At 38.6% G+C, this 25,803-nt stretch overlaps 1 protein-coding gene across 4 annotated transcripts in view; it reads right to left on the bottom strand.

Moving 5' to 3' along the window:
• Nucleotides 1–25,526, bottom strand: part of TAF1 (TATA-box binding protein associated factor 1) — a gene marked incomplete at its 5' end in the record, with an annotated part of 92,838 nt that extends 67,312 nt beyond the window's left edge. For 2 of the 4 annotated variants that reach the window (XM_080910316.1, XM_080910314.1), the window contains 21 exons: nucleotides 1,166–1,341; nucleotides 1,582–1,701; nucleotides 1,840–1,989; nucleotides 3,545–3,625; nucleotides 4,833–4,963; nucleotides 5,281–5,422; nucleotides 5,563–5,763; nucleotides 9,263–9,367; nucleotides 9,793–9,966; nucleotides 10,507–10,680; nucleotides 10,776–10,883; nucleotides 10,977–11,104; nucleotides 11,890–12,066; nucleotides 14,724–14,931; nucleotides 15,441–15,659; nucleotides 16,024–16,242; nucleotides 17,838–18,079; nucleotides 19,656–19,775; nucleotides 24,339–24,455; nucleotides 24,596–24,710; nucleotides 25,350–25,526. In XM_080910316.1, the coding sequence (XP_080766442.1) occupies nucleotides 1,166–1,341; nucleotides 1,582–1,701; nucleotides 1,840–1,989; nucleotides 3,545–3,625; nucleotides 4,833–4,963; nucleotides 5,281–5,422; nucleotides 5,563–5,763; nucleotides 9,263–9,367; nucleotides 9,793–9,966; nucleotides 10,507–10,680; nucleotides 10,776–10,883; nucleotides 10,977–11,104; nucleotides 11,890–12,066; nucleotides 14,724–14,931; nucleotides 15,441–15,659; nucleotides 16,024–16,242; nucleotides 17,838–18,079; nucleotides 19,656–19,775; nucleotides 24,339–24,455; nucleotides 24,596–24,710; nucleotides 25,350–25,526 (3,284 nt within the window). The remainder of the gene's footprint in view (nucleotides 1–1,165; nucleotides 1,342–1,581; nucleotides 1,702–1,839; nucleotides 1,990–3,544; nucleotides 3,626–4,832; nucleotides 4,964–5,280; nucleotides 5,423–5,562; nucleotides 5,764–9,262; nucleotides 9,368–9,792; nucleotides 9,967–10,506; nucleotides 10,681–10,775; nucleotides 10,884–10,976; nucleotides 11,105–11,889; nucleotides 12,067–14,723; nucleotides 14,932–15,440; nucleotides 15,660–16,023; nucleotides 16,243–17,837; nucleotides 18,080–19,655; nucleotides 19,776–24,338; nucleotides 24,456–24,595; nucleotides 24,711–25,349) is intronic. The other 2 variants (XM_080910315.1, XM_080910317.1) reach the window with 2 other exon arrangements.
• Nucleotides 25,527–25,803: the final 277 nt, after the last annotated feature.

Genomic DNA, 25,803 nt, shown 5'->3' with positions numbered 1-25,803 from the left:
ATTGAAACCCATATAGGCTACATTGAAAGACCCTATCTCAAAAAAATAAAGAACTTGGGTGGTACATGCCTTTAATCTCAGCACTCAGGAGGCAAAATGGCAGGAGATGGGTTCAGTGCTGAAGGATATTTGGTCACACTGTGAACCCTAAGATTGTGTTATATAGTGCAGCTCAGCCCTTAGCACACAACTTTAGTCCCAAACAATGAAGGTAAAGTTACTTGGTAGAAGAAGGCAACCATGTTTGAAAGTGATGTCTAATTGAGTGGCAGACAAAGTAACAAATCAGAAAAAGATTTGACGGAATAGGATCTGCCCAACTCTCATGAGAAGAGACGAAAGGGAAGCTACTTAAGGGGCTCTGAGAGAGGAAGGAGGTAGTTTATCTGAGAGAGATCTACAGAGACAAGTTGAAGAGAAATAGGTGAAGATAGACATGTCAAAGAATGAGGAGCCAGAAGAGTAGAACACACTGCCAAAGTTAGTATGAGGCCAAGCAGAGTAATTCAGGGGAGGTAGAGAGAGAAGCCAGATTGAATCAGTCAGCTCAGAGAAGAGTTTGAGTCAGAACAGCTGAGATGAACCAGCCAGTCAGAGCTCAGAAAGAACTAGAAAGGGTGAGCCTATTCAGAAGTCTCAGAGGTTGAAACCATGCTAGGCCTAGATAAGATTGTACAGAGGCTAGAAGGCCTGGGTTAGCAGACTGAGGCTTATTACATCAGGCAAATAAAAGATACTTTTACAGTTCAGGGCTGGGTGTCCATAGTGAGTTCAAGGCCAGCCAGAGTTATATAATGAAACCTTGTCTTTAAAAACAGGAATAGGTACTCTAACAGTATTCAGATACCCAACCACCTAGTTACATTTTTTAGGTGACATCCTCTTCATTTGCAATATCTGGAAGGGTATGGATACCTGTGGCCCAGAATATAGGAGATACATACAGGAGGATTATCAAAAGTTTGAAGCCAGCATACCCCACATAGCAAGTTCAAGATTAGCAGGGCTACCTCATTCCAAAATAGAGAAATAGTATCTGAGAGCTGGAGACAGTTTAGTGATAAAGTATTGTCTTGCATGTACAAGACCATTAGTTCAAAATAAAACATGTCCAGGAAACCTTCCTATTATAGCTTAAACTTTCTACAGTACTGAGTCAACATACTTGTTCTGTAGGTCAAAGATGCGCTGACATTCCTCTTTGTAACGTTCTTGATGCTCAGCCACAGAAAACCTTGATCCACGAGCAAATTTACTCATGGGCCCCTCTCCAGAGCGAGCCTGTTCTGTTGACATTGTGCGTACCACATCAATAACTTCCCAGCGGGACAACTTTTTAATCTGAGAGAAACACAGAACTACACATATAACTCATTCAGGGATGTTAAAGGAAAAAACAGGGTCATAATTAGAAACACAGGAGGAAGAAAGCCTAAAAGTTTAGAGAGTTTTGGTAAAGTATTTAGAACCTATCATAATCTACACCATATAAAAACCCCAGATGGCTCTTTACAACACCTTCCTACCTTATCTATCTGCATAGAAACCCTCTTACTAGGAGTTTTCTTCTTCTAAACCTACCTCTTCCTCAGGCACACCAAATTTACGAAGAAGCTGCTTGGCATTTTTCAAAGACAGGCGACGAAGGTCTGCATCTGTTCCTGTGACTGTCTTTTTCACTGGCTGAGGCTCCTTATCATCCTGTCTCAAACAAAAACAAGTAAGAATCTGAATCTGACCTCCTAACACATCATTCTGGTAAATGAAGCATTTACAGGCCTTCCACTCTTCATCTCTACTGCTCAAACCTCATTCCTTCCTTGATTTCTGGACTCTCACCTTTTGTTGTGTCGGTTTGTTTGGAATCTTCACATAGGAGAACCCTTCACCACAGCCTGTAGGATCTGCTACTCCAGTCACCTCCAGGAGACATTTGCCCTTCATGGCAGCAATGAAAGCCCTTGTAGTATTCCAAGGAGCTGTACGAACCTGAGATAAAGGAAAGGACTCTCAGGGTTGTGGAAAACATTGTTCCACATCTACTACCTAAAAAGATTTTCATGATTTCTTAAATTATCAAGGTAAATATAGTGGCTATCCAATTTTTGCTCTCTTCTATGGTACTTATGTCATGATATTAAGTAGAGAATCAGAGTGTAACCAAGATAAGAAATATGAGGAAACAATGATGTTTTCCAGTCCATTATCCATAGGACTTCAGTAGGAAGTGTTGTATCCACACTCATGATGCTCATAGTTAGAAGGGTAACTTCATTTGAGTGTCATTAATACGGTTTCCTTATTTGGATTTTTTTATAATAGGGTCTCTAGCACAGGTTGGCCTGAAACTCCCTGGGATTACAGATGTGTGCCATCTCGATAGCCCAAAACCTTCTTTTAAAAAGAGATAACAAGAAGCACTGATTAAAAAAGAGTGTTGAGGGCCAGAGATGGCTCAATGATTAAAAACATTTACTAGAAATCAGATCCAAGCACCCACATAAGGAGCCCCATGTGTCCACAAATACCTGAAACTCTAGCTCTAAGGGATCCCCTCTTTTGTACTCTCCTCACAGGGACACACACATACATACATAAATCTTTAAAAGTTTTCTTTGAATTAAGAAAAAGTACTGAGCTGGGTAGGATGCTGTACACCTTTAATACAAGCACTTGGGAGGCAGAGGCAGACAGATCTCTGTTGAATTCTAGGCCAGCCTGGTCTACATATAAGTTCCAGAACAGCAAGGGTGACATAAAGCAAAACCCTGTTGGGGGGAGAAGGAGGAAAAGAAAAAAGAAAAAGGGAGAGATGGCTCAGAGGTTAAGAAAGATTACTGTTGTCAGAAGACCTGAATTCAGTTACAAATGCCCAGATAAGGTAGCTTACAACTAGCCACCCGTTAACTCTACCTACAGAGAAATCCAATGTTGCTGATTTCCAAAGGCACCTACACTCACCTACTTAAAAAAAAAAAAAACCCGCTTATTTATTTCATGTAAGTGAATACTCTGTTGCTGTCTTCAGACACACCAGAAAAGGGCATCAGATCCCATTACAGATGATTGTGAGCCACCATGTGGTTGGTGGGATTTGAACTCAGGACTTCTGGAAGAGCAGTCAGTGCTCTTAACCCTTAAGCTACCTCTCCAGCCCTACACTTACCTACTTATGCGCACATACCCACATACAGGCACACAGTTAAAGATTAAAAAAAATTCAAGCTGGGCAGTGGTGGTATCCTCCTTTAATCCCAACACTCAGGAGGAGGCAGAGAGGCTGGAGGATCTCTGAGTTCAAAGCCAGTCTGGTCTACAGAGTGAGTTTCAGGACAACCAGGGCTACAAAGAGAAACCCTGTCTCAAAAATACAACAAACCAGCCAACCAACCAACCAACCAACCAAACATACAAGAGTTGCTGGGCATGTTGGTATGTCTGTACTTTCAACTCTTGGGAGACAGAAATAGGAAGATTTAAGGTTCTAGGCCCAAATGGGTTACCACCAAGCTTCTGTCTCAGAAAAAAATAGTAAAAATATTACTTCATCATCAATCTTCATCTGGAAATCTTCTTCATTTTCTTCCTCAGGAGCAAAAAAGGACTTCTCTCCATAGCCAGCATCCTGAAAGAAGACAATTCTATGCATAAATAAGGTCAAATGAACAAAACGTAAGTTTATTTTCCAAAAACAGTTTTGCTGAATAACAAATATAAACTACCAAACCATATTCTGCATAGAAAATAGATTCTGTATTTTTTTAATGTATGCATCTCTGTTGAGCACCCTTGAGATTCTTGAACTACTAGAAGATATGCCAGAAGGAATTTGCTGCCTTAGTTCAGAGGCATTCAAAATGCTTGCCTAACATGTGCATGATCCTGGGTTCGAACTAGTTTTTTTACCTAGAATCTTTTAAAGAGTAATTTATTTTTATTTTATGTGCATTGTTGTTTTGCCTGCATGCATGTCTGTGTGAAGGTGTCAGATTACAAACAGTTGTGAACTACCACATGGGTTTTGGCAATTGAATCCAAGTCCTCTGGAAGTTAAGCCAGTGCCCTTAACCATTGAGCCATCCCTTCAGCCCCCACGCAAAAAGTTTTCAAGGAACTTATGTAGACGTGTAAATAACTTAGGGCCCATTCTCAAACCAAACAATCTAAACTAAAGAGTTAAACTTTTTCTGTTCTGTTTGAATGAAAACAACCTCTATAAGCTCACAGGGAGTGGCACTACATGGCTTTATTAGAGAAGGCCTTGTTGAAGGAAATGTGTCAGTGGAGGTGGGCTTTGAGGCCTCAAATGCTGAAGCCAGCCCCAGTGTCACTATATCTCCTGTTGTCTGCCAGTCTGGATGTAGAACTTGTAGCTACCTCTTTAGCACCTGCATGCCACCATGCTTCATGCCATGATGACAATGGACTAAACCTCTGAAGCCAGCCCCAATTACAAGTGTTTCCATGGTCATGGTGCCTCAGCACAACAACAGAAGCCCTACCTAAGACGGGCCTTATATGCTGTGCATCTCTAAACCATACTTCCAGCTAGCCTCTGCCTACCTGGGAATCTGTGAAGTCCTTTCCCTGCTTGTTTTGCCAAACAATCACCACTCAAATGTGCTATCATTTTTAAAGCAAGGTAATATGATTTAAGTCCCTCAATGAGCCTCACATTGCCATTTAGCTACATTTAGCTTTCTTTAAAATCCATACACACAGGAAGTACCTCACACAGTTTAATAATCTGTACTATCATCTCTAAAGTATTCTCTTCTATCTTTCTGAAAAGAAATACAGACATAAACAGTGCCCAACATGAAGAAGTTCACCTTTAGTCTCTGTTCGGCAGCTATCATGCTATAATAAGCACAGCACTGTTCTGGAGATACCATGGCTCTGATCTCCTCTTCCGTTGGTAAACGAAAATCAGACTTCAGCACCCACCAGTTTGAATCCATCCCTGGAAAAGATTTAGGGAAAACTGTTCTGAATTATAAAGACCCAAAAGTAACAGTATAATAACTGACACTGAACCAAGAAATGCCCTAGATATGACACTGCTGCCAGGTTTCTTACATTTTAAGACATGCAAATACTCACGTGGACTATATTAGCAACCAATTATCATCAGATTATCAAAGTCTCTAGTTACAAGGTTTGGTACCTTCTCCTTTTGACAGCCATCAATTTCTACTAGCTATGATTTCTTTTAACTGAATGTCATAATTCTTTAGGATTAAGAGAGCATCAGAGAAGACAAGAAGTCACACTGATGACCTGTACGTTTGAAGTCAGCACAGAGCTTTAGCCTCTTCCGGATGCTGCTTTCTGAATGTGAAGGAAAAGCTTTCTTTATATCTTCCATCCGTATCCTCCGTGGCCTATCTTTACTCTTCCAAAAGAGCCGGTAAATAAAAACCTGTCCAATAAGGCAAATACATTTTATTATATAAAGGATAAAAGCCCTCATCAGGGTGCCTTCTCCAACTAAGCTCAGATGTGTTTTCATCTTTCTATTAGCATGTGCATCCTAGCCCAACTCCCACACTCCCACCTTACCTGCAGAAAGTCTCGGATGTGTGTGTTGGCCCTTTTGGAGTTAGGACCAGGAACTTCAAACAAGGGACACTGCTGGCCCACAACAAAAATATCCACTAATTCTCGAATATAGTAACCCTGCCTTGTTCGAATGATCAGGAAGTCAGACTCTGGCATCTTATGAAGATAAATTGGAGCACGAAAAAGATTGTTCTCAAATGCCTAATGAAAGTAAACCACAAAAGTTATTTAAAGTTATTTACAGAGAATCCCTAGAAAATTTAGCCAACTATTAAAAAAGAAAAAAAAACTTATTTGATCTATATTCATTAGCTCTAAAGTCTATAAGATGAGCAAAATATGAAATAACATACAAGATATTTTTTAGTTTTTTTTTACTGTCTTTTAGAACAGACAAAAAAGAAAAAATTAAAAATAGAGTCAGGAATAGCAGTGTGTGCTTCCAATTCCAGCATTCAAGAGGCTGAGGCAAGAGGATCAAGGCCATCCTGGGCTACACAGTAAGTTTCAGGCCAGCCTAAGCTATAAAAGGAAACTGTCTCTCAAAAAATTGAGTCAAAGCTGAACATAGTGACTACACAGTGAATTTGAGGCCAGCCAAATTGTATGAGGGCCTTCCCTTCCATCCCCCAAAATGGGGCTGGGTGATGCTTCAGCAGGTTAAAGTGCTTGTTGCACAAGCATAAGAACATGAGTTTGGATCTCCAGCACTCACATAAAAAAAAAAAAAAAAAAAAAAAAAAAAAAAAAAAAAAAGCGGAGCACAGAGGTATATGCCTATAAACCCAGAGGTGGCAAGGAGTGGAATAGTGGGAAAGATCCTATAAAGCCTGCTAAACAGCTATGCAAAACTGAACTCCAGGATCTATGGGAGAAGATGCTATCTCAAAAATAGGTAGTAAGTAATAGAGGGAGACAACAACAATGATCTTTGGCTTCCAGACATGAATATAAAAACACACAGAGATGTACAAAGACTAATCAACTAGCTAACTAAGTGACAGTGTATTGTAACACATACCTATAATCCCAGCACCTGAAAAGCAGAAGCAAGAGGATCAAGAGTTCACAGCCGTCTTTGGCCATATAGCAAATTTGAAGGCAACAGAGACTATATAAAAGAGACCTTGACTCAAAAGAAGTAAAAAAAAAAATTATACAGTTTAAATTCAAAGAAATAGCCTTTGCCAGTCACTGTATAAAGTCATAAAAGCCAAAGTTTCTGAACTTCAGTTTCCTTAGCTGCAAAATGAAAGATATTTAAAATGCCTATACTTCATAGGACTGTTATGAAAAGATTTATAAATACAATAAATAATATATTGTTAACCTACAGTTTCATATACAAGAGGTGAGGTCAAAATAATTTAGGGGGATAAGGTTTCACAGAAGCCCGGTGAGGCAATGCTCTTGTATCACTCAGACTGTTGAGTACCAGGATTACAGGTATGCTGCCACCATACCTAGCTTCAGAATATTTTTTTCATAAATTAGTTAATTAAAAATAAATGTATAGCACCCTCTCAGAGTGTTGTACACCTAGACCTTAAATCATTAATAATCCAAGAGCTAAGAATATAGCCTTGTGGCAATTTTTGGTATTCAAAAATCATTATGCTTAATCTATACTCACCAAGAAAACTGACTGTTTCCATGTTACATTCTGTCCTACATGTACTCTATGCTTGTGGTAACTAGTGGGATTTCAATCCATGCTATCAAACCTCTAAAAGAATTAAGTACTGACAAAAATATTCATATAGTGTTATGCCAAAATTCCTTTAAAAATCTGTACATATAACCTTCTATTTTTTAAAGTTGTAAGATAAAAAAATGAAATAATAAAAAATAAAATAAATAAAACAGAAACAATGAAACAAAGCATGCTAATAGGACAGAATAAACAAAAACACAGAAAAGCAGGTGGATGTAAATGTTTGAAATAGAGGCAGAAGCTAGATAGAGATAAACTATTATTAGCTTTGAATCTAAAGAAAAGTACCCACCACCAAAAAGTCCTAAGAGAAATACCACAAACAGCACCTTTGGCTATCCTGGACCTTCACTCTGTAAACCAGGCTAGACTTGAACTCAAAAATCCACCTGCCTCTACCTCCCTAGAGTTAAAGGGGGTACATCGCCACTCTCATCCCCAACCAGTGTATATTTCTAAATAGCAGTTGTATAGTAACTCATTCTCATATATGCAATCCCAGCACTCATAAGGCTGAGGATTGCCCCAAAGTTTGAAGCCAATCTGAGGCCATTCTAGATTAAGTAGTAAGTTTTAGGTCAGCCTGTGCTATAAAGATCCTAGTTTAACTAACACGCGCACGTGAACACACACACCAACCTCCACAAATCAAACAATAAACAACCCCACTCTTTTATATTTAAACTAAAAATCTAAAAATAACACAGAATTATTATCAAGTAAATATCTTGCCTTAAATTTTAAATTAGTGCTGGAGAGATGGTTCAGTGGTTAAGAGCACTGGCTGCTCTTTCAGAGAACCTAAGTTCAAATCCCAGCAATCACAGGGTGGCTCACAACCATCTGTAATGGGATCTGATGTCCGCTTCTGGTGTGTCTAAAGACAGCTACAGTGTACTTATATAGTAAATAAATAAATAAATAAATAAATAAATAAATAAATAAATAAATAAATAAATAAAATCTTTTTTAAAAAGAGCTAAAGAAATGTCTCAGTGGTTAAGAGCATGGCTCTTCCAGAGGTCCTAAGTTCAAATCCCAGCAACCACATGGTGGCTCACAACCATCTGTAATGGGATCTGATGCCTTCTTCTGGTGTGTCTGAACACAGCTACAGTGTACTTATTAAATAAATAAATAAATAAATAAATAAATAAATAAATAAATAAATAAATAAATGTTTTTAAAAAGAGCTGAAGAAATGACTCAATGGTTAAGAGCATTGCTCTTCCAGAGGTCCTAAGTTCAAATCCCAGCAACCACATAGTGGCTCACAACCATCTGTATTGGGATCTGATGCCCTCTTCTGGTGTACTCACATACATAAAATAAATAAAATCTTTAAAAAAGGTTTTCAATTATACCAATTTTTGCTGGTTTTGTTTTTTGAGACAGTCTCTTAATTACCAAACTGGACAGAAACTTGCTACATACATAAGGATAACTTTGAACTCCAGATCCTCCTGTCCTCCATATCCAGTAGATCATACTAAGTTTTTATTTTTAATTCTTTTTTATTTTTTAAAATATGCATGAGTCTTTTGCCTTTATCTATGTCTGTGTACCACATGAAAAAAGTGGTCAAGGATACTAGAAGAGGGTTCTGATCCCGTGAAACTAGAGTTACAGATGTTTGCGAGCTGCTATGAAGGTGCTGAGAAATCGAATTCAGTCCTCTATAAGAACAGCCAATGTTCTTAGCTGGTGAGCCATCTCTCCAGACCATTTTTGAGATAGGGTCATTCTACATAGCCCTGGATGACCTGAAACTCAATATGTAGACCAAGCTGGTCTCAAATTCTGTCCCCCAAATCCTGAGATTAATGGTGTGTGCCACCACACCTATAATTACTCCCAATGGATTATACTAACTTATAACTAATACATGAACACCTTGATCAACTAGAATTGTTCTTTTCTGGGAAAACTTGCTCCTTATCTGTCAATTTCCTTAAAAGAGAATAAAGACAGGAAAGAATTCTTTACCTGCAGTAACTGGCCAGGATGAAGAGAACCCAGGAAAGGTGATGTATGGCAATAAACAGTTTCTCCATATTTGCAATCTGGTGCTCCAGGATCTTTTCCAGGTTTCTAGAAAAAAACAAAGCAAACCCAGACTCACAGAATAAAACCAATAAACATACATGTAATCTTCATAGGCATTGCATTTGCTATTAACAATAGGTACCACTCATTTCTCCCAAGAAATGTATATATGGTAAAATACATGTTCAGAGTATCACTACATACCTAATCAGAGTTATAGTGATAACAAAAATTTCAGGGCATAGAGAGATGGCTCCATGATTAAGAACATTTGTTGTTTTTACAGAGAACCCAGGTTTGGGTTTCTGCACTCATATGGTGGCTTACAACCATCCATACTTCCAGTTCCAAGTGAACCAACACACTCTTTGGGCCTCCTCCGGCATTCATACATACATGCAGCAAAACACTCAGACACATAAATATTTAAAAAACATACACATACGGAAAAAATTATTTGAGTGTCTCACCCGTTTATAGTAATTTTTAATCTTGGTTGCCATGCCAACTTGCATCATTAATGGTCCATTTTCCTCACTGTATTCAGCAAGGATAAGATCTCCATCTTTGCCTGTGAGATCCTGAGGTGTGCGCATAAAAAACATCTCTCCACCACCCGAGGCTTGCCTCTCTTGCTCTCTCATCTGTCCAAAATGAAGATAATATAACCTATTCCCAACAGGAAGATAAACTACACACACTGATATCATCCAATCTGAGATAATACCAAAAGCTTTTTACATGTTATTTTTTCAATTTCTATTGTGAAAACTTTCAAACATACCTCTAAAATTAAAAAAATAGTATTCTGAAAATCTTTTCTCTCACTATTTATGCATTTTCCCTATTTAATCTGTAAATTTTCTACAGATTTTAGTAAACCAGTTTTGAAAGCTGCAATATTTTAGCCTTAGGTATATTCATATAAATCTACTAAAGGTTAGAGATTTAGCTCAGTGGTAGAGAACTTGCCTAGCAAGCTCAAGGCCCTGGGTTCAATGCTCAGCTCCTAAAAACAAAGTCTTCTAAGAATAAGGACATTCTTCTGAATAATCAAAATAAAATTGTATCCCATCTGAGAAAATAAGTACTTCCCTAATATAATCTAGTATCTAGTATAACCCCCCCAATTTCCACCCCAATTATCTTACAGAACTTTTTTTCTAATCAGGATTCATTTATACCTTTGCCTTCTTTTTGATATGCTTCAGCAAAGGCTGGACTGAGTGTGGACCTGGTTGAGATAGTGCCCCAAAAGAGTACTTTTTTAGAGGTGGGCGATGGAACTGCCGGAGTTTGATGGGTCCCATGTGGGTAGGAAAGAAGGGCTGCCGTAATTCTACAGCTGGAATTGAGTGCTAAACAAGAAACAGAAGAGTTAAAATTAAATACTAACTCCTTCCCAGGCAATCTTTACCCATACCCTCCATCAAAACAAAGCAGCTATTTTTACCTGGATAATATTCCCTCCAAAAGTACCTCGAAGACCCTGTTGCTTGGGATAGTAATACTCATCATTGGAGAGATTCCATGGATCTTTCACTTCTGGCTGAGACATGTTCTAATGAGAGATCAAATAAGCATTGGTCAGACTACCCTTTCCTAATACCTTTCTTTGTTCTTCTAAATACCAAGTCCTTTTCTTTTCACAAACCTGCTGTGGCTCTTCCTTGATGACTCCTGTTTTTCCTAAGAGAATTCTGCTCTTCTTCAGAGATGATTCTTTCTTATTCTCCTTAGATGGGGAATTAGAAGTAGCTTCTTCCTTCTCATCAGGAATTTCTGAGGATATAACAAGAAATGGCTTTGAAATTGCTATCCCTAAATGCTTGTGTTCTTTCTCTTCTTTTCTCTTCTTTTTTCCTTTCTCCTACCCTCTTCTCTGCCCCTCTGTACAATACTAAGAACTGAAACTAAGGTCTTACACAAGTGAGGTAAGGATTCTACAACTGAGCTATATCTCCAGCCTTCTACCTATTTTCCATTATTTTTACATACAATCTCACTAAATTGCTAAAGCTGTCCTAAAACACACTCTACAGCCAAGATAGGCCTTGAACTTATAGACTTCTTGCCCTGGATGCCTAAATGGCTGGGATCCATACTACCAGGTTCAGCTAAAATTCATCTTTCTACAGATATTTTTGGAGTTTCTAAGTAGATCCTTCACTCCACTTCCAGACTACTTTTAATTGGTAATTCTCTTCAGATAGACTATATCTGATATCTTTTGTTTCTCTTTTTCAAGAGTTTGTGTGTATTCCCGACTGTCCTGGACTATGTAGACCAAGCTGGCCTCAAACTCAGGCTTGCCTCTGCCTCCCGAGATGTTTACCACCACTGCCTAGCCATGTCTAATAATGTCTTGAAGATACAATTTTCAAAATTTCTACATGAGTTTTTCCTAAATAGTCAAACACTAAAAACTAGCAGATACAACTCTACTTTTTAAAAAGTATCACCTGAAAGTTTCTAGTTTTTGCCTTCTCTAACATTTTTATATCCTCTTGCCCTTTGACATTAATTATGTCAAAGATAAAAAACATTGGTTTCTGCCATCAACATACCCAAAATCAAGTTCTCATCATTGGGATCAAGTGTCAAAACAGGAGGCTCCAAAATCCTAGGCATGTTCTGAGCATCCCAAATAATATTGTCTTCCCAACGTCCATATACCAGGTCTTCATTATCAATAGGGAAGATGGAGTACCAAGGCTTATCATCATCTAATGTAGCTGTAAAACCTGACCAAAACAAGAAAACAGTAACAAACAAAATATTAATGTTCCTTTTAATTATGATTCTAGCAAACAGAAAAAGAAAAAAAATAGTTCAGGTACTCATATAACTATTCAAAAGAAACCTACAAGATATCACATATATCTCACTTTGACACTGGCTGCTTTTCCAAAGGACCCAGTTTCAAGTCCCAGTACCAACATGGAACCTTATACCTGCAACTCCAGTTCCAGGGGATCTGACACCCTCACAGAGACATACATCCAGGAAAAACACCAGTACACACAAAATAAGAATAAGTAAACCATTTAAAAAATTATGATCAATATTGATATTAAAATGTTAGCAAATAAAGCAATTATCAGTAAGAAAGACAGACTTCTAAGAATACTATACACAAAATAAGAATAATTAAGAATACTATGCATTCATAAGACAGAGGATTGTGAGTTTGAGGCCGATGAGATGGCTACGCACCAAGATCTTGTATCAAAACACTGGTACTAGGTTGGATATTATAGCACTCTATTTTAATCATAGAACTTGGGAAGCAGAGATAGAAAGAGACCAGGCAGAGCTGCACAGCAAGACTTTGTCTCAAAAAACCAAAAATTTAAAAGAGAAACTATGCAACCGATAGTATTTAACCAGAACTGAAGAGAAAACCCTTTTCAAATTATTTTTTAAAATAAGGCATTTTTAGCCAGGTGGTGACGGCACACACTTTTAATCCCAGAACTCAAGAAGCAGGTGAATCTCTGAGTTCGAGGCCAGTCTGGTCTACAAAGAGTTCAAAGACAGTCATGGCTACATAGAGAAACCCTGTCTTTAAAACGCAAAAACAAAATTAAGGCTTTTTTGAGTTGGGTGTGATGATATATATATCTGTATAATCAGTACTCAACGGGTAGGGGCTGAGAATACTGAGTCCAAAGACAATCTGAGTTATATATAGTAAGACTGGCTCAAAGGAAAATAAATGAATGACAGGGTGGCAATGGTGGTGGTGGTATGTTGCCTAAATTGTAAAACGAATCCAGAGTAACTGAGAAAATGTGGCGAATACAGAACGGTATAGAAAAAACTGAAAAAACTAAAATAACTGCTGCAAATGCTTTAATATCTTATTGTCAAACTCTTGTTTATATAGTTCTGTTTTTTATGTTTACAAACAGAATACCAAATATGCTGTTTCATATTTTCTTTTCTTTCCATTTTAAACATTCCCCTACATTTACTTGTAATCACAGTACTGAAGAGGATAAATTAGAAGGATTACTTCAAGTTCAAGGCAAGCCTGGACTACAAACATGCCAAGTACTAGGCCAGCAAGGGATACAGAGTGAAATCCTGTCTCAAAAATCCAATAAACCAAGTTGACTATTAAATATACCCCTCTGACCTCAGTGTTGGCCAAAGGGTTATCAAGATCACCAAGAATGATTTAGAGATTGTCAAGGAGTTGTTTAAAAGTACTTTCAAGTCTGAATGACTCCCACATAAATAGATAAGATGGAAATACTGAAAACCATTTTTTTCTAAAAATTAATAATGAATGTTTCCCATGTCGTTAACATTTATATACACAACTTCGAAAACATACATATAAAATTGCATTTTAAGATAAAATTAACAAGGCATAGTGGCAAATACCTTTAATTCCAGCAGTTGGGAGGCAGTAGTAGGCAGTTAAAGTTCAGGCTAGCCCAGTCTACACACAGCTAGGACTATACAGTGAAAATTTGTCTCAAAAACAAAAACAAACAAAAGCAAGAGAAAAACCACAGCATAGAAGGGTGTAATGGCTTACACATGTAATCCCGCACTTGTAAGACCAAGGTAGGAAGATTACAGTAAATCTGATTCCAACCTGAGATACAAGATAGACAAGACTATCTCCAAAAACACTGCCACCATAGCACTCAGGAGATAGAGTCAGGATCTCTGTGAGTTTGAGGCTTACTCTACAAAGAAACCCTATCTTAAAAAAAAAAAAACGAACAAAGCAAAAACAGCATTGTAACATTGAACTCAAACAGTATAGCAACAAACACTTGTACTGTAATACTTAGGAAGATGGTGAGTTTAAGGACAACCTGAGCTAAACAGTGAGTTGCAGGTTAGCATCAGGTACCGAGCAAGACTTTGTCTCAACATTAATTAATTAACCTTAACCATATACTTGCAGAAAATAAAATATCAAAAAAGTTAATAATTGATAATCTTTCAAATATCAGAATTTTCCTTTCTGACATTGTTTTCATGCTGTTAAGCACAGTTTTGTGTATGTGTTTTCTGTTTGGTTTGGTTGGTTTTTGATACAGGGTCTGTGTAGCCCTCGATATTCCAGAACTCACTCTGTAGGTTAGGCTGACCTCACACATAGAGATCAGCCTGCCTCTGCCTCCCAAGTGCTGGAATCAGAAGCATACACCAACACTGCCTAGCTAAGCACAGTATTCTTTATTTTAACCTGGTTGAGAAAAAAATTATAAAATGATAAATATAAAGTGTCTTTATGAATAAAAAATGAAAAAAAAATCAAAGATTAGATTTGAAGTATTTCACTAGCCCTCAGACGCTTAAAAGACCACAACTAGGATCACTTATAATGACTGACATGAAAACCTGTGTGTTAGCTATTGCTGGCATAGAAGCATACCTTGCTGAACATTGTAGGCCATGGCATTCCTAGTCATACTGGAAGGAAGCCAGCCAGCCAAACTTGCACGCTGAGGTTTTGTTCCTTTGTGTTTCACATCCTCCCCATCCCAGATGATATCATCTTCCCAATGCAATTGTGTCACCATTAGGAAATTTTCATCAGCCAGAAGATCAACGCCACTGTTTTCCTCAAGTTTCCTTAATTTCTGTGTAAGTAGAAAGAATAATAAATCAGTCAATCACTGGTCAAAGTTCCCAATCTAGATCCTAAGTGATTCATGAAGTGGCGCTTTGCCAGGCTTAGTGTCAAATACTTAAAATCCTAGCACTTGGGAGACTGAAAGGAGAACTCCAATTTGAGGTCAGCCCAGGATACAAAGTGTGATTCTGTCTCTAAAGCCAAGGATTGGGAATGTAGCTCAGTGATAAGAGTGCTTCCCCAGCATGTGCAAGACCTTGGAATCACTCTTTAGCACAGAAAAAGGGACGTTTCACCTGTGCAAATTACCTGATAATGAAAAAGATCTGCCTCCTCTCCCACTCTAACAGCACGAATTTTAAAAACAGAATCATTAAAACAGGGTCTAGTTATATGAGGCCCTCCTATGCAAATCTACTAAAGATTCTACTCAAGAAATCCTCAGCTAAGTAGTAAAAATGTTAGAACCCTACGCACACTGGTGATTCTTCTCTCTCATATACCAGGTTTGCTTACCCTCATCATGTTGCCTTTTACTGTCGGATCATGTTCAGTCTTCTTCATTTTGAAGCCATAGTCAAAGCCACTTCCATCCTCAGGAACACCTAGCATATCATACCACAGCCGGGCAGGTCCGTAACGCCATTCTGCCACTCTTGGTTTGGTATCCATTACTTTATCTGTGTCTCCAGTTGACTGGGAAAACTTGGACTCCACAGGAGCCATCATTGTGATCTGAAACAAAGTCAGAGATGTAGAGATGGGGGGGGGGGGGGTTCCCTATTCCAAATGACCCAAGGCTACAAAGAATTAACAATTATAAGGTTAGAGAAATCACAAGGATGATTCCTGAACAGGAATTTTTACCTGGATATAACATGGCATGCTCTGTCAGTGAGTAATAGCTTTATATTTAGCAATGTATCACCATCTTCCCTGTCCTACCAAATATTTTTCTGTTACAACAGGAAAAGTGAGACTGTTGGATTGGATTTAGCTCATTATTAGTCATTGACAATTACAAAGAACTCTTAATGCTAAAGTGTTAGTTACAACGTTGACAAAAGATAGACTTTCATCTCATGTCTACTTTGCCTACTTCATCATCAGAGAGACACTGCTCTGGAAGTGGTGGGGGAGCATAGTCATAGTTCCACAGAGATTTCTGGTTGACTTCTAATTCTACTGAGCACTCCTCTTCTTGGATCTGCTCTTCCTGTATAAGTTCACGGTGCTTCTTTTTCCTCTTTCTCCGAGCACTCCTCCAAACAGATGGGACATTCTTTCCTGGCCCAAAAAGCCGTAAAAAGCGTAACACCTAGAACATAAAACATAGTATTATGTCAGAGATTCAGTGTCTGAAAAACTCTCAAGTTTTCAATTGCAGGGGGAAAAATGAAGGCATGCTAATTTCAGACCACAAAAACATTATTCCTGAAAAGGACAATTCTTTCTTCTTCTTTCATAAAACATAGTATTATGTCAGAGATTCAGTGTCTGAAAAACTCTCAAGTTTTCAATTGTAGGGGGAAAAATGCAGGCATGCTAATTTCAGACCACAAAAACATTATTCCTGAAAAAAACAATTCTTTCTTCTTCTTTCTTCTTTTTGGTGTGGTACTGAGATTTGAACCTAGGGACTTGCACTCTATCAATCCTTAGCTTTGTTTTATTTTTGTTTTCTGAGACAGGGTCTCCCAATGTAGGCATGGCCTGGAACTCTATGTAGAACAGGCTGGCCTCAAACTCAAGAGATCCACTTGCCTCTGCCTGAGCTTAAAGGCAAGCACCATTATACCTGTCAAGTTTTTAGCTTCTCAAGTCAAGGTCTCATTAAGCCACTCAGTTTGTTCTTGAACTCACTCTGAAGCCCAGAAAGCCTACAACTTATGATTCCCCCCTGTCTTAACCTCCCCTTGTAGCTGGGGTCAAAGGTCCATACTACTACATTTGATCCATAGACTCATATATTTGAATGCTGTGTTCCCAGTTAATAGAGCTGCTTGAAAGGATCAAGGGATATGGCCTTACTGAAGAAGGTATGTAACTGGGGGGTGGGGGGTCTTTGAGTTTCAAAAGCCCAGGCCAGACCCAGTCTCACTCTCTGTCTGCCTGTCGATTCAGATATAAGCTTTGAGCTATTGCTTAGATACCATGCCTGCCACTGCGCACCCTGCCATCATGTTCATGGACTAATTAACCTTCTGAAACCATAAGCAAGCATCCAATTAAATGCCTTCCTTTATAAGTTTCATTAGTCATGCAATCTCTTTATAGCAACAGAATATCTAAGATACTTGGTTTACTCTTTATTCTAACAGGAAATTTATTTTATTTAGTTGTGTGTTTGTGTGTGTATATGCAAGTGTACATGCCATAATATGTGGGTAGAGAGGTGAGAGGACAAGTCTCAGGAGTTGGTTCTCTCTGACCAATTTGTAAGATCTGCAAAACAAACTAAGATCCTCAGGCATGCATGCAAGTGCCTCTACCCAATGAACCATCTCATCAGGCACCAATAGGACTGATATTGTTTGAGACAGGGTCTCTCTATATAGCTTGGCTGTCCTGGAACTTACTTTGTAGACCAAACTGGCCTCAAACTCACTAAGACCCAACTGCCTCTACCTCTACCTCTCAAGTGTTAGGATTAAAGGCATGCACAACCACACTTGGCAACAGGATAGCACATTTCCAACACATAACTTCAAAAAAAATGATCTAATACAGCATAGAAAGTTTCTATATAAACAATTATCTGCCACTGAATAAGAATACCATTAAGACTCATGACTTATATTCATGTCAGTGGTAAGTCTCATGACTCATAACTGTGTATTTAGCATTATAACAACAGAACTTGGAATCTAGAAAAATTCAGTTTTTATTATGGACATTATCCATACAAAGTACCTTTCCGGGTCTAAATTCTGGAAAAAGTTCTGTGACACTTGGCAACAGCTTGGTGGCATCATGCTGCATAATCCCAGCAAGTGGTAGAGTCAGCTTTCCATCCTTAGATTCTGACTGTGTTGCTTCCTGAGGTCCCATCTCAGATTCTGAGTCAGAGGAACTACTGAAGTCCACTTTCTCTGAGGCCAAAGAGGAAGGGGCAATGATGGAGGGCAAGATGATGCCTTCTCCATCTTCAGACACTGCAACAAGGAAAAGAAACCCCTTTGGCATGTCACTATGAAAACATTTCCTTCCATTAAGCCAACACCCCCTTCTAAGCTAATATGCATGGTTCTGTGGAAGGAGATATAGTCCCAAGCACCCAGGTTACTAGTATGCAGGCCAGAAAACTCATTCTACTTGTTTCCCACAATCCCAAAACTCACCTTGCACCTGGTACCCTAGGGTTGTGATAAGAGAAAATAAACACTATTACTACATTTACTACTTTCCATAAATGACCAATACTGTGCCCAATATTGTGATTAATAACAAAATTATAGTAATACTTCACATTAATCAGGCCCTGTTATGTTCAGTTCAAAGATCTATAAGATGGAGAACTGTAAAGTCCACAGAATAACAAAAAATAAATTCTAAACAGAACGTCAAATAACATTGGCCCTGCAAACTAAAGAAAATTGCTCAAAGTACCAACTGAAGAAATTTAGGGTAACATACTCTCAAAATATAAAAGACCAGGGCCAGGCATGGTGGCATACACCTTTGATCCCAGCACTCAGCAAACCAGAGACAAGAAAATCTCTATGAGTTTAAGGCCAACCCCATTTATATAGAGTTCCAGGCCAGAAAGGAATACACAGTAAAGACCTGTTTCAAAAAAAAAAAAAAAAAAAAAAAAAAGACACTGTTCTTCATCTAATATGTGGCAGGATTATTACTGTTACAGGGTTAAGAATGGTGAGATAACAACTCAGGAGCACATAAATCTTTAAAATCTCAGAATGTGAGTGATGCTACAATCCCGAAAGTTCTTTGTTACATAGTCCTAGCTAGCCTCAATCTAGCAGTCATCCTCCTGTCTTCAGAGTACTGGGAATATAGGCATACACTACCATGACCAGATTAAAAGTTTTTTTTAATGAGTATATAAATTAGTTACATCAGAAAGTCTCAGGGGAACACAGTATGGTAGCTCATACCTATAATCCCAGCACTAAAAATGCAGAAACAGAAGGACTGCTACAAATTTAAAGGCAGTTTGGCCTATTATAGAAAATTCCAGTGAGGTGCTTCATAGTAAGACACTATCTCCAAAAAAAAAAAAAAAAAAAAAATGTTCTTGGGAAACTATTCCGAATCAAACATTCCAGTAACTATGATGGCAACCTAATTTGAGGAAGGAACACTAAATTAAATTACTATTCCTTAACTGTGTGTTACTGAACATTTTATAAAGAAAATTTATATTCAATATCAGTATTTAACCTTATATAATTTTTTAAAAAGAAAAATCCTTCTCTAGCATTTTTTTTCAGATTTACATTTATGTGCATTGGTATTTTGCCTACATGTATGTCTGTCTGAGGGCATTATATTTTTTGGAACTGGAGTTACAGATAGCTGTGAGCTGTCATGTCAGAGCTGGGAATTGAACACAAGTCCTCTAGAAGAGTAACCACTGCTCTTAACCACTGAGCCATCTCTCTAGCCCTCCAACAAGTAACTTTTAAAAGCCCCTTAAGCATGCCCAAAGCCTGGTTTTATGAGTAGAAACTCGTTCCTAAAAGGAAGTAGACATTTTTTTTAACTTACCACCAGTAATACCATCTTGGTCCTTCTCTTTCTTCACTGGTCCTGGGGGTGGAGGTGGAGGAGGCATCAATTTACAATCAATATCTTCACAATCAGCATCATAGTCATCTTCATCATAATCTGTTAAAACCAAGATGATCTCCTTTATATGAAGAATATGATACAATACCCTTGAGCTTCCTTCAAATCTCAAGAATTTAAAGCACCACAGAAATACTGTATATCCTTTAAGAATAACAGAAGAGTCTTCTCTGTGTGTGGCACATGACTTGAATCTCAACACTTCAGGAGGCAGAAGCATGTAGATCTCTGAGTTTGAGGACAACCAGGGCTACGTAGTAAGAATCTACATCAAAAAGCAAATAAAACACAAAAACAATACATAGAAAATGTAGCTTCTGCCTTCAAAAAACTATGGTAGAGCTTTCATTCTCACATAGAGTAAGAGAGCTGCTGGGAACTGTTTGAAATTTTTTCCTTATCATATTGGGTTTTGTTTTTCACTTTGTTCAACCTCCTAATTGAATATTCTTCCCCAGTTTGTAAAACTTAAATAGATTTGGTTTTTTTTTTTTTCAAAACAAGGTTTCTGTGTAGTCCTGGCTGCCCTAGAACTTGCTCTGCTGTACATGAGGGTGGTGGAGAACTCAGAGATCTACCTGCATCTGCCTCTCAAGTGATAGGATTAAAGGTGTGTACCACTCCATCTGGCTAAAGGTCTGTTATGTATTTTATATGTATTGACGCTTTGTCTGAACAACATAAGATGGCAATTAGATCCCAATATAGATGGTTGTAAATCACCATGTGATTGCTAGAAATTAAACTCAGGACTTTGTAACTACTGAGTAATCTTTCCAGCCCCCCATATTTTATTTTCAATGTTTTGACACAAAAGCTCATGTAACCTAAGTTCTTGGCTTACAGGCATGTACTACTTTTTCTTTTTTTTTAATTAATTTATTTTATGTATAGGAGTACACTGTAGCTGTCTTCAGACACACTAGATGAGAGCACCAGATCTCATTACAGATGGTTGTGAGCCACCATGTGGTTGCTGGGAATTGAACTCAGGACCTCTGCAAGAGCAGTCAGTGCTCTTAACCACAGAGCCATCTCTGCAGCCCCCAAGACACAACTATTTTTAAAGGCAGGGGGTTGGAGAGATGGCTCAGTCATTATAAGTACTGGCTTACTCTTCCTGACAACGTGAATTTGATTTCCAGTAGCAACATGGTAGCTAACAACCATCTGTGGCTTCAGTTCTAGCACACCCAATTGGCATCTGTGGACAATGCAGACACGTATGCAGGCTGAAACACTATTACACATAAAATTTAAATAAAAAGCCCCCAAAGGCCAATGAGACAGCTTATTAGATAAACTAAAATTAGTTTGTTGCACACAAGCTTGGCCACTTGAGTGACTTCAATCCCTAGAATCCAAATAGAGATAGAAGGAAACAACAAACTCTACAAAGTTGTCCTCTGACCTTACACATGTGCTGTGGTGCACACACAAAATAATATTACCTGTATTAATTTTTTTTCTTTGAGTCCAAGTCTGTGATGGTTTATACAAGCTTGGGCAAGGGAGTATCATTATTAGGAAATGTGGCCTTGTTGGAGTAGGTGTGTCAGTGTGGGTGTGGGCTTTAATACCCTAGTCCTAACTGACTGGAAGTCAGTATTTTCCTAGCAGTAAATCTCTCAGCTCTGCCTGCACCATTTTTGCCTGGATGCTGCCATGTTCCCACCTTAATAATAATGGACTAATCCTCTGAACCTGTAAGCCAGCCCCAATTAAATGTTGTCCTTATAAGAGTAGCCTTGGTCATAGTGTCTGTTCTCAGCAATAAAATCCTAACTAAGACAAGGTCCTTCTATATATCCCTGGCTGTCCTGGAACTTTCTATGTAGACAAGACTAGCCTCAAATTCAGAAGTTCATCTGCTTCTGCTTCCCACCCTACTAATTTAAATCCAAATATACACACTTTGCCCTAGCTCACCTTATTTCTGCAATTTTACCATATCTTGGCTGCCTAAAGGAACCGTTCCAGACAGATTATCGAGACTCTTTTTCTTGGGTTTACTAGATGCTTTCCCATCATGTAACGACAAACTTAAATTCCCCAAAAAGCATTAATAATTTTATTGATTTCAGAAGAAAACTGGGGATTACTACAAATGACAAATTCAAGTGAAATATGAAGTTGGGATTGAAACTAATATTCTGACCCAGATATCTTTCCGTTCTATCACACTATTTTATAGTCAGGTTGGTTACTAACTTGTTATGGCATCAAATCTCAAATAATATATACATAAAAAAGCTAATAATTTTGTTTATCCTTAGTTTTTGCTACTTAACAGTATGCCTCCTATTTCTTAAAACAAAATACAAACAAAACTTTGAGGTCAAAGACTTCCTAGTGTACATGGTTAGTCCCAGGCCAGCAAGAACTACAGTATAAGACTGTCTTAGCAACTGTTCTGCTGTTGTGATGAGACACCATGACCAAAGCAACTCTTAGAAAGTATTTAGGGGCTTGCTTACAGTTTCAGGGGCTTAGGCCATTATCTTCATGGCAGGGAACATGGTAGCACACAGCCAGACACAATGCTGGTGAAATAAATAGCTGAGAGGTTTTCATCCTGATCCTCAGTTATGAGGCAGAGAGAGACTGTGTATGATGTAAGGTTTTTTAAAACTCAAAGACCATCCCCCAGCAACATACTTCTCCCAACAAGTCCATACCTCCTAATTTTTCTAATCCATCTCAAATACTGCCACTCCCTGGTAACTAAGCATCCAAATATATAAGACTATGGGGGCCATTCTTACTCAAACCATCACAGAAACCCTGTCTCAAAAAGAGTTTGCTAAAAATTCCCCTACTCAAAGTCTTGATTTAATTAATCTTCATCCCCTTCCAATTAATACAAAGTACATTTGTAAACCAATGTAAAGGGATCCCTTTCAAGGACGATGGAAACTAATAGCATAATAGAAGGTATCCCTAAAGGACAAGACAACCTGGAAACAAGCATACTAGTATACTGACATTCTGTCAAATATAGCACCCATTTCTAGGAAGTTAACTCATAGGAATCTGACCCAATCCATCCTCTTTACCTTCCCTAGTCAAGACAGTAAATCAGACCACAAATTGCCAACCCTCACTGCAAAACAGAGATGGACCAACTACCCTAATCCTTAGCCTAAGTCAGGATGCTCAAAAATAATAGCTATGTAGTTTAACTATCAATTTTGGTCAGCTCATTAAAAATTATGATAGACAGTCTACAAAGAAATATGAGCTATGACTTAATAGAAATAACTAAATAGAAATAAGTGGTTTATAGAGCTAGTTCTAGAACAGTCAAACACAAAAACACTCTGTCTTAGGAAACAAATTGGATAACCTCAAGCAACATTTGAAATGCTGATCTCAACTTTCACCCAGCACTGCAACTTGGCTGTCCACCTAATATCTTCCCTAATAAAACTTTATTTCTTCTTACACACAACTTTAAGCCCTCCTACTACATGCTAATGTTGTTTGTAAAACACTAAACTAATAGAAATTATAAATATGAAACAAAAAAAAAAGAAATAATAAAATCTCTTCCAAGTCAAGCATGGCGGTACATGCCTATAATTCCAAAACTTGATAGGTAGAGGGCAGGAATATCAGGAGTTCAAAACTAACCTCAGCTACATAATAAATTTTAAGGTCTAAATGGTTCAATAATTTAAAAAAAATAAAAGCATAATGTGGTGGTAGAAGACTTTAATCCCAACACTCTAGAGTCAGAGGCCAAACAAACAAACCTCTTCCAAATCTGGGATTGTTATTCTAAAATACAGAAGGGAAAACACTTATGTTTTGAACAAGAAGTGTAATAGGGGAATGATTTGAGCCAAAATACATTTGTTCATTGACATGAAATTGTAAACTTAATCCTTCTTAACCTTAAAATTTTTAAGGGCAAAGACTGGGTTTATTTCAACCTCTAACTTTGAATAGCATCTAAGAATAGTTATTTCAAACCTGCAGGTACTTAAATATATGAGATGGCAAGATATCATTCTCACCCTTATCATTAATCAACAATTTGAGACTGAACATTATAAGAATAAAAGCCTGAATTTGGGGCTGGAAAGATGGCTCAGCGGTTAAGAGCACTGACCTTCTTCCAGAGGTCCTGAGTTCAAATCCCAGCAATGACATGGTGGCTCACAACCATCTGTAGTAACATCTGATGCCCTCTTCTGGTGTGTCTGAAGATAGCTACAGTGTACTTATATATAACCAATAAATAAATCTTTTTAAAAAGCCTGAATTTGTTAAGAGAGTACTACTACTTGGCACTGAATCGACCATGGAAACAGCAGGCAGAGCAAATGTACAGGCAGTCAATGACAATGGCAGAAATCAAATATAGAAGTCAGAGCCTAAAGCAGACTTATTCAGGAAAAAATACACTACACTACCAATTTTACAACATTAAAAAATGTCCGGCATAGTGGGGAACATGTCCAATACCAGAACTTGAGAAACAGAGGCAAGTGGATCTCTATGAGTTTGAGACCATCTAGCATGTACAGTGAGTTCCAGGACAGGAAGAGCTATGTTGAGACCTCATTGCTAGAAAATAAGAAAAAGAGAGAGAATCACCTGTGTGGCAAAGGGGTTGTAAGCTCCCCATGGTCTGCTGATATCTTCGACTTTCATCTTCTGCGACCTCGTTGATGTCTGAATAGTCCACAGCATCTTCTCTACTTCTAATCCATCCTATGGATAAAAAGGAAGATATCTCAAAAGAAAGCAAGTAATTATCACTTCCTTAGACAATCCCCCACTTAAAAGTAAGTGTACAATAGCTAATCTCCTCCCCCAGACCCATAATGTCCTCCCCATGGTCCACACATCACCTTCATCATTTGCCAGGGCAACATCAGTCCCGGTTAATTCTTCATTTGCTGTGAGTTCAGTGATCAGGCTGCCAAGACCCAAAGCCCCCAAGCCTGCAAGATGCTTCTTGCACTCCTGAAAAAGGGACAGCATGAGTGTCTAAAGTAACAACTACACCTGAAGATCCTATACAAGGTTTATTTTTCTTGCTCACAACAAAGTTACAAATCCATCTGAGAAATGATTCCATGATTTGCTCAAAGAAACATCACATTCAAGAACTGTATAAGAAATCTACTAAATTCCATCTAGATCAGATCCAAACAACACACACTCCAACAGTCCTGGCTTTAGAGCCATCCGGATCAGCAAATGCCAGATAAGCAGAGTTTCAAGAATCTTTAAGAAGTTCTGACACTAGTAGCAGTTCTGATAACCTTACTAGAGTTAACCATTATTTTTCCTACCAGGCAAAGAGAATGTTACCTTCAAACCAAGCACCTCTGCAACAGTGACTGGCACTTAACCGTTTTTTTCTTCTCTTAATTCTTCCTCAAAGTTGAGCCCTCTTTGCTCTCCACTATTCCCCAAAACCAAGAGAGTGGGGGATCCTCTGCGCCTCAGAATGAGCTACAACGCCCTCTATTACCGGTTTACTAAACAGCCTCCACTCTGTCGCTGTTTCTCCCGAGCCACACCACCCTCAGCACCAGGCCCAGTCTGTCACTGGTTCTCCCGAGCCACACCACCCTCCGCGCCAGGCCCACGCCTCACATCATCCAAGACGCTTTCGCCCTCCAGCTGCCCTGCTCCGTTGATGTTGCCAAACAGGAACCCAGTTAAAGAAAATGGGCCTCCACCAGAATCTTCATCGCTGTCGGTGTCCGACATGACGGCGGAAGGGCTGCCGGCACCGGCTTCGGGCAGCAGCCCAGCCCACCCTGGGCCCATGAGCCGGAAACAAAAACCGTCAGTCGCACACTAGTGACTTGCAGTGTTCCCTGACCCAACCAGAGCCTACCGGAAGTTGAAAAAAAACGGAAAGGACGGACAGTCCTAACTGAGCCTTTGAACTCGGGTGGCTACTTCATTCGATGTTTTTGATTGGTCCACCCAAAAATCCGGCTGGGTAAATGGAAGGTGGTTGGTCAAATCACCTTTAGTCCCGCCCATCAACTGCACGAGTCTGTTCTGGTTGCTATGGTAAGAGCGGCAGATTTTTCTCCAA

This window comes from Micromys minutus (assembly GCF_963924665.1).
Source record: "Micromys minutus genome assembly, chromosome: X".
Lineage (NCBI taxonomy): Eukaryota > Metazoa > Chordata > Mammalia > Rodentia > Muridae > Micromys > Micromys minutus.
The sequence above is the reverse complement of the archived record's forward strand: the minus strand, read 5'-3'. Positions and strand labels throughout refer to the sequence as shown.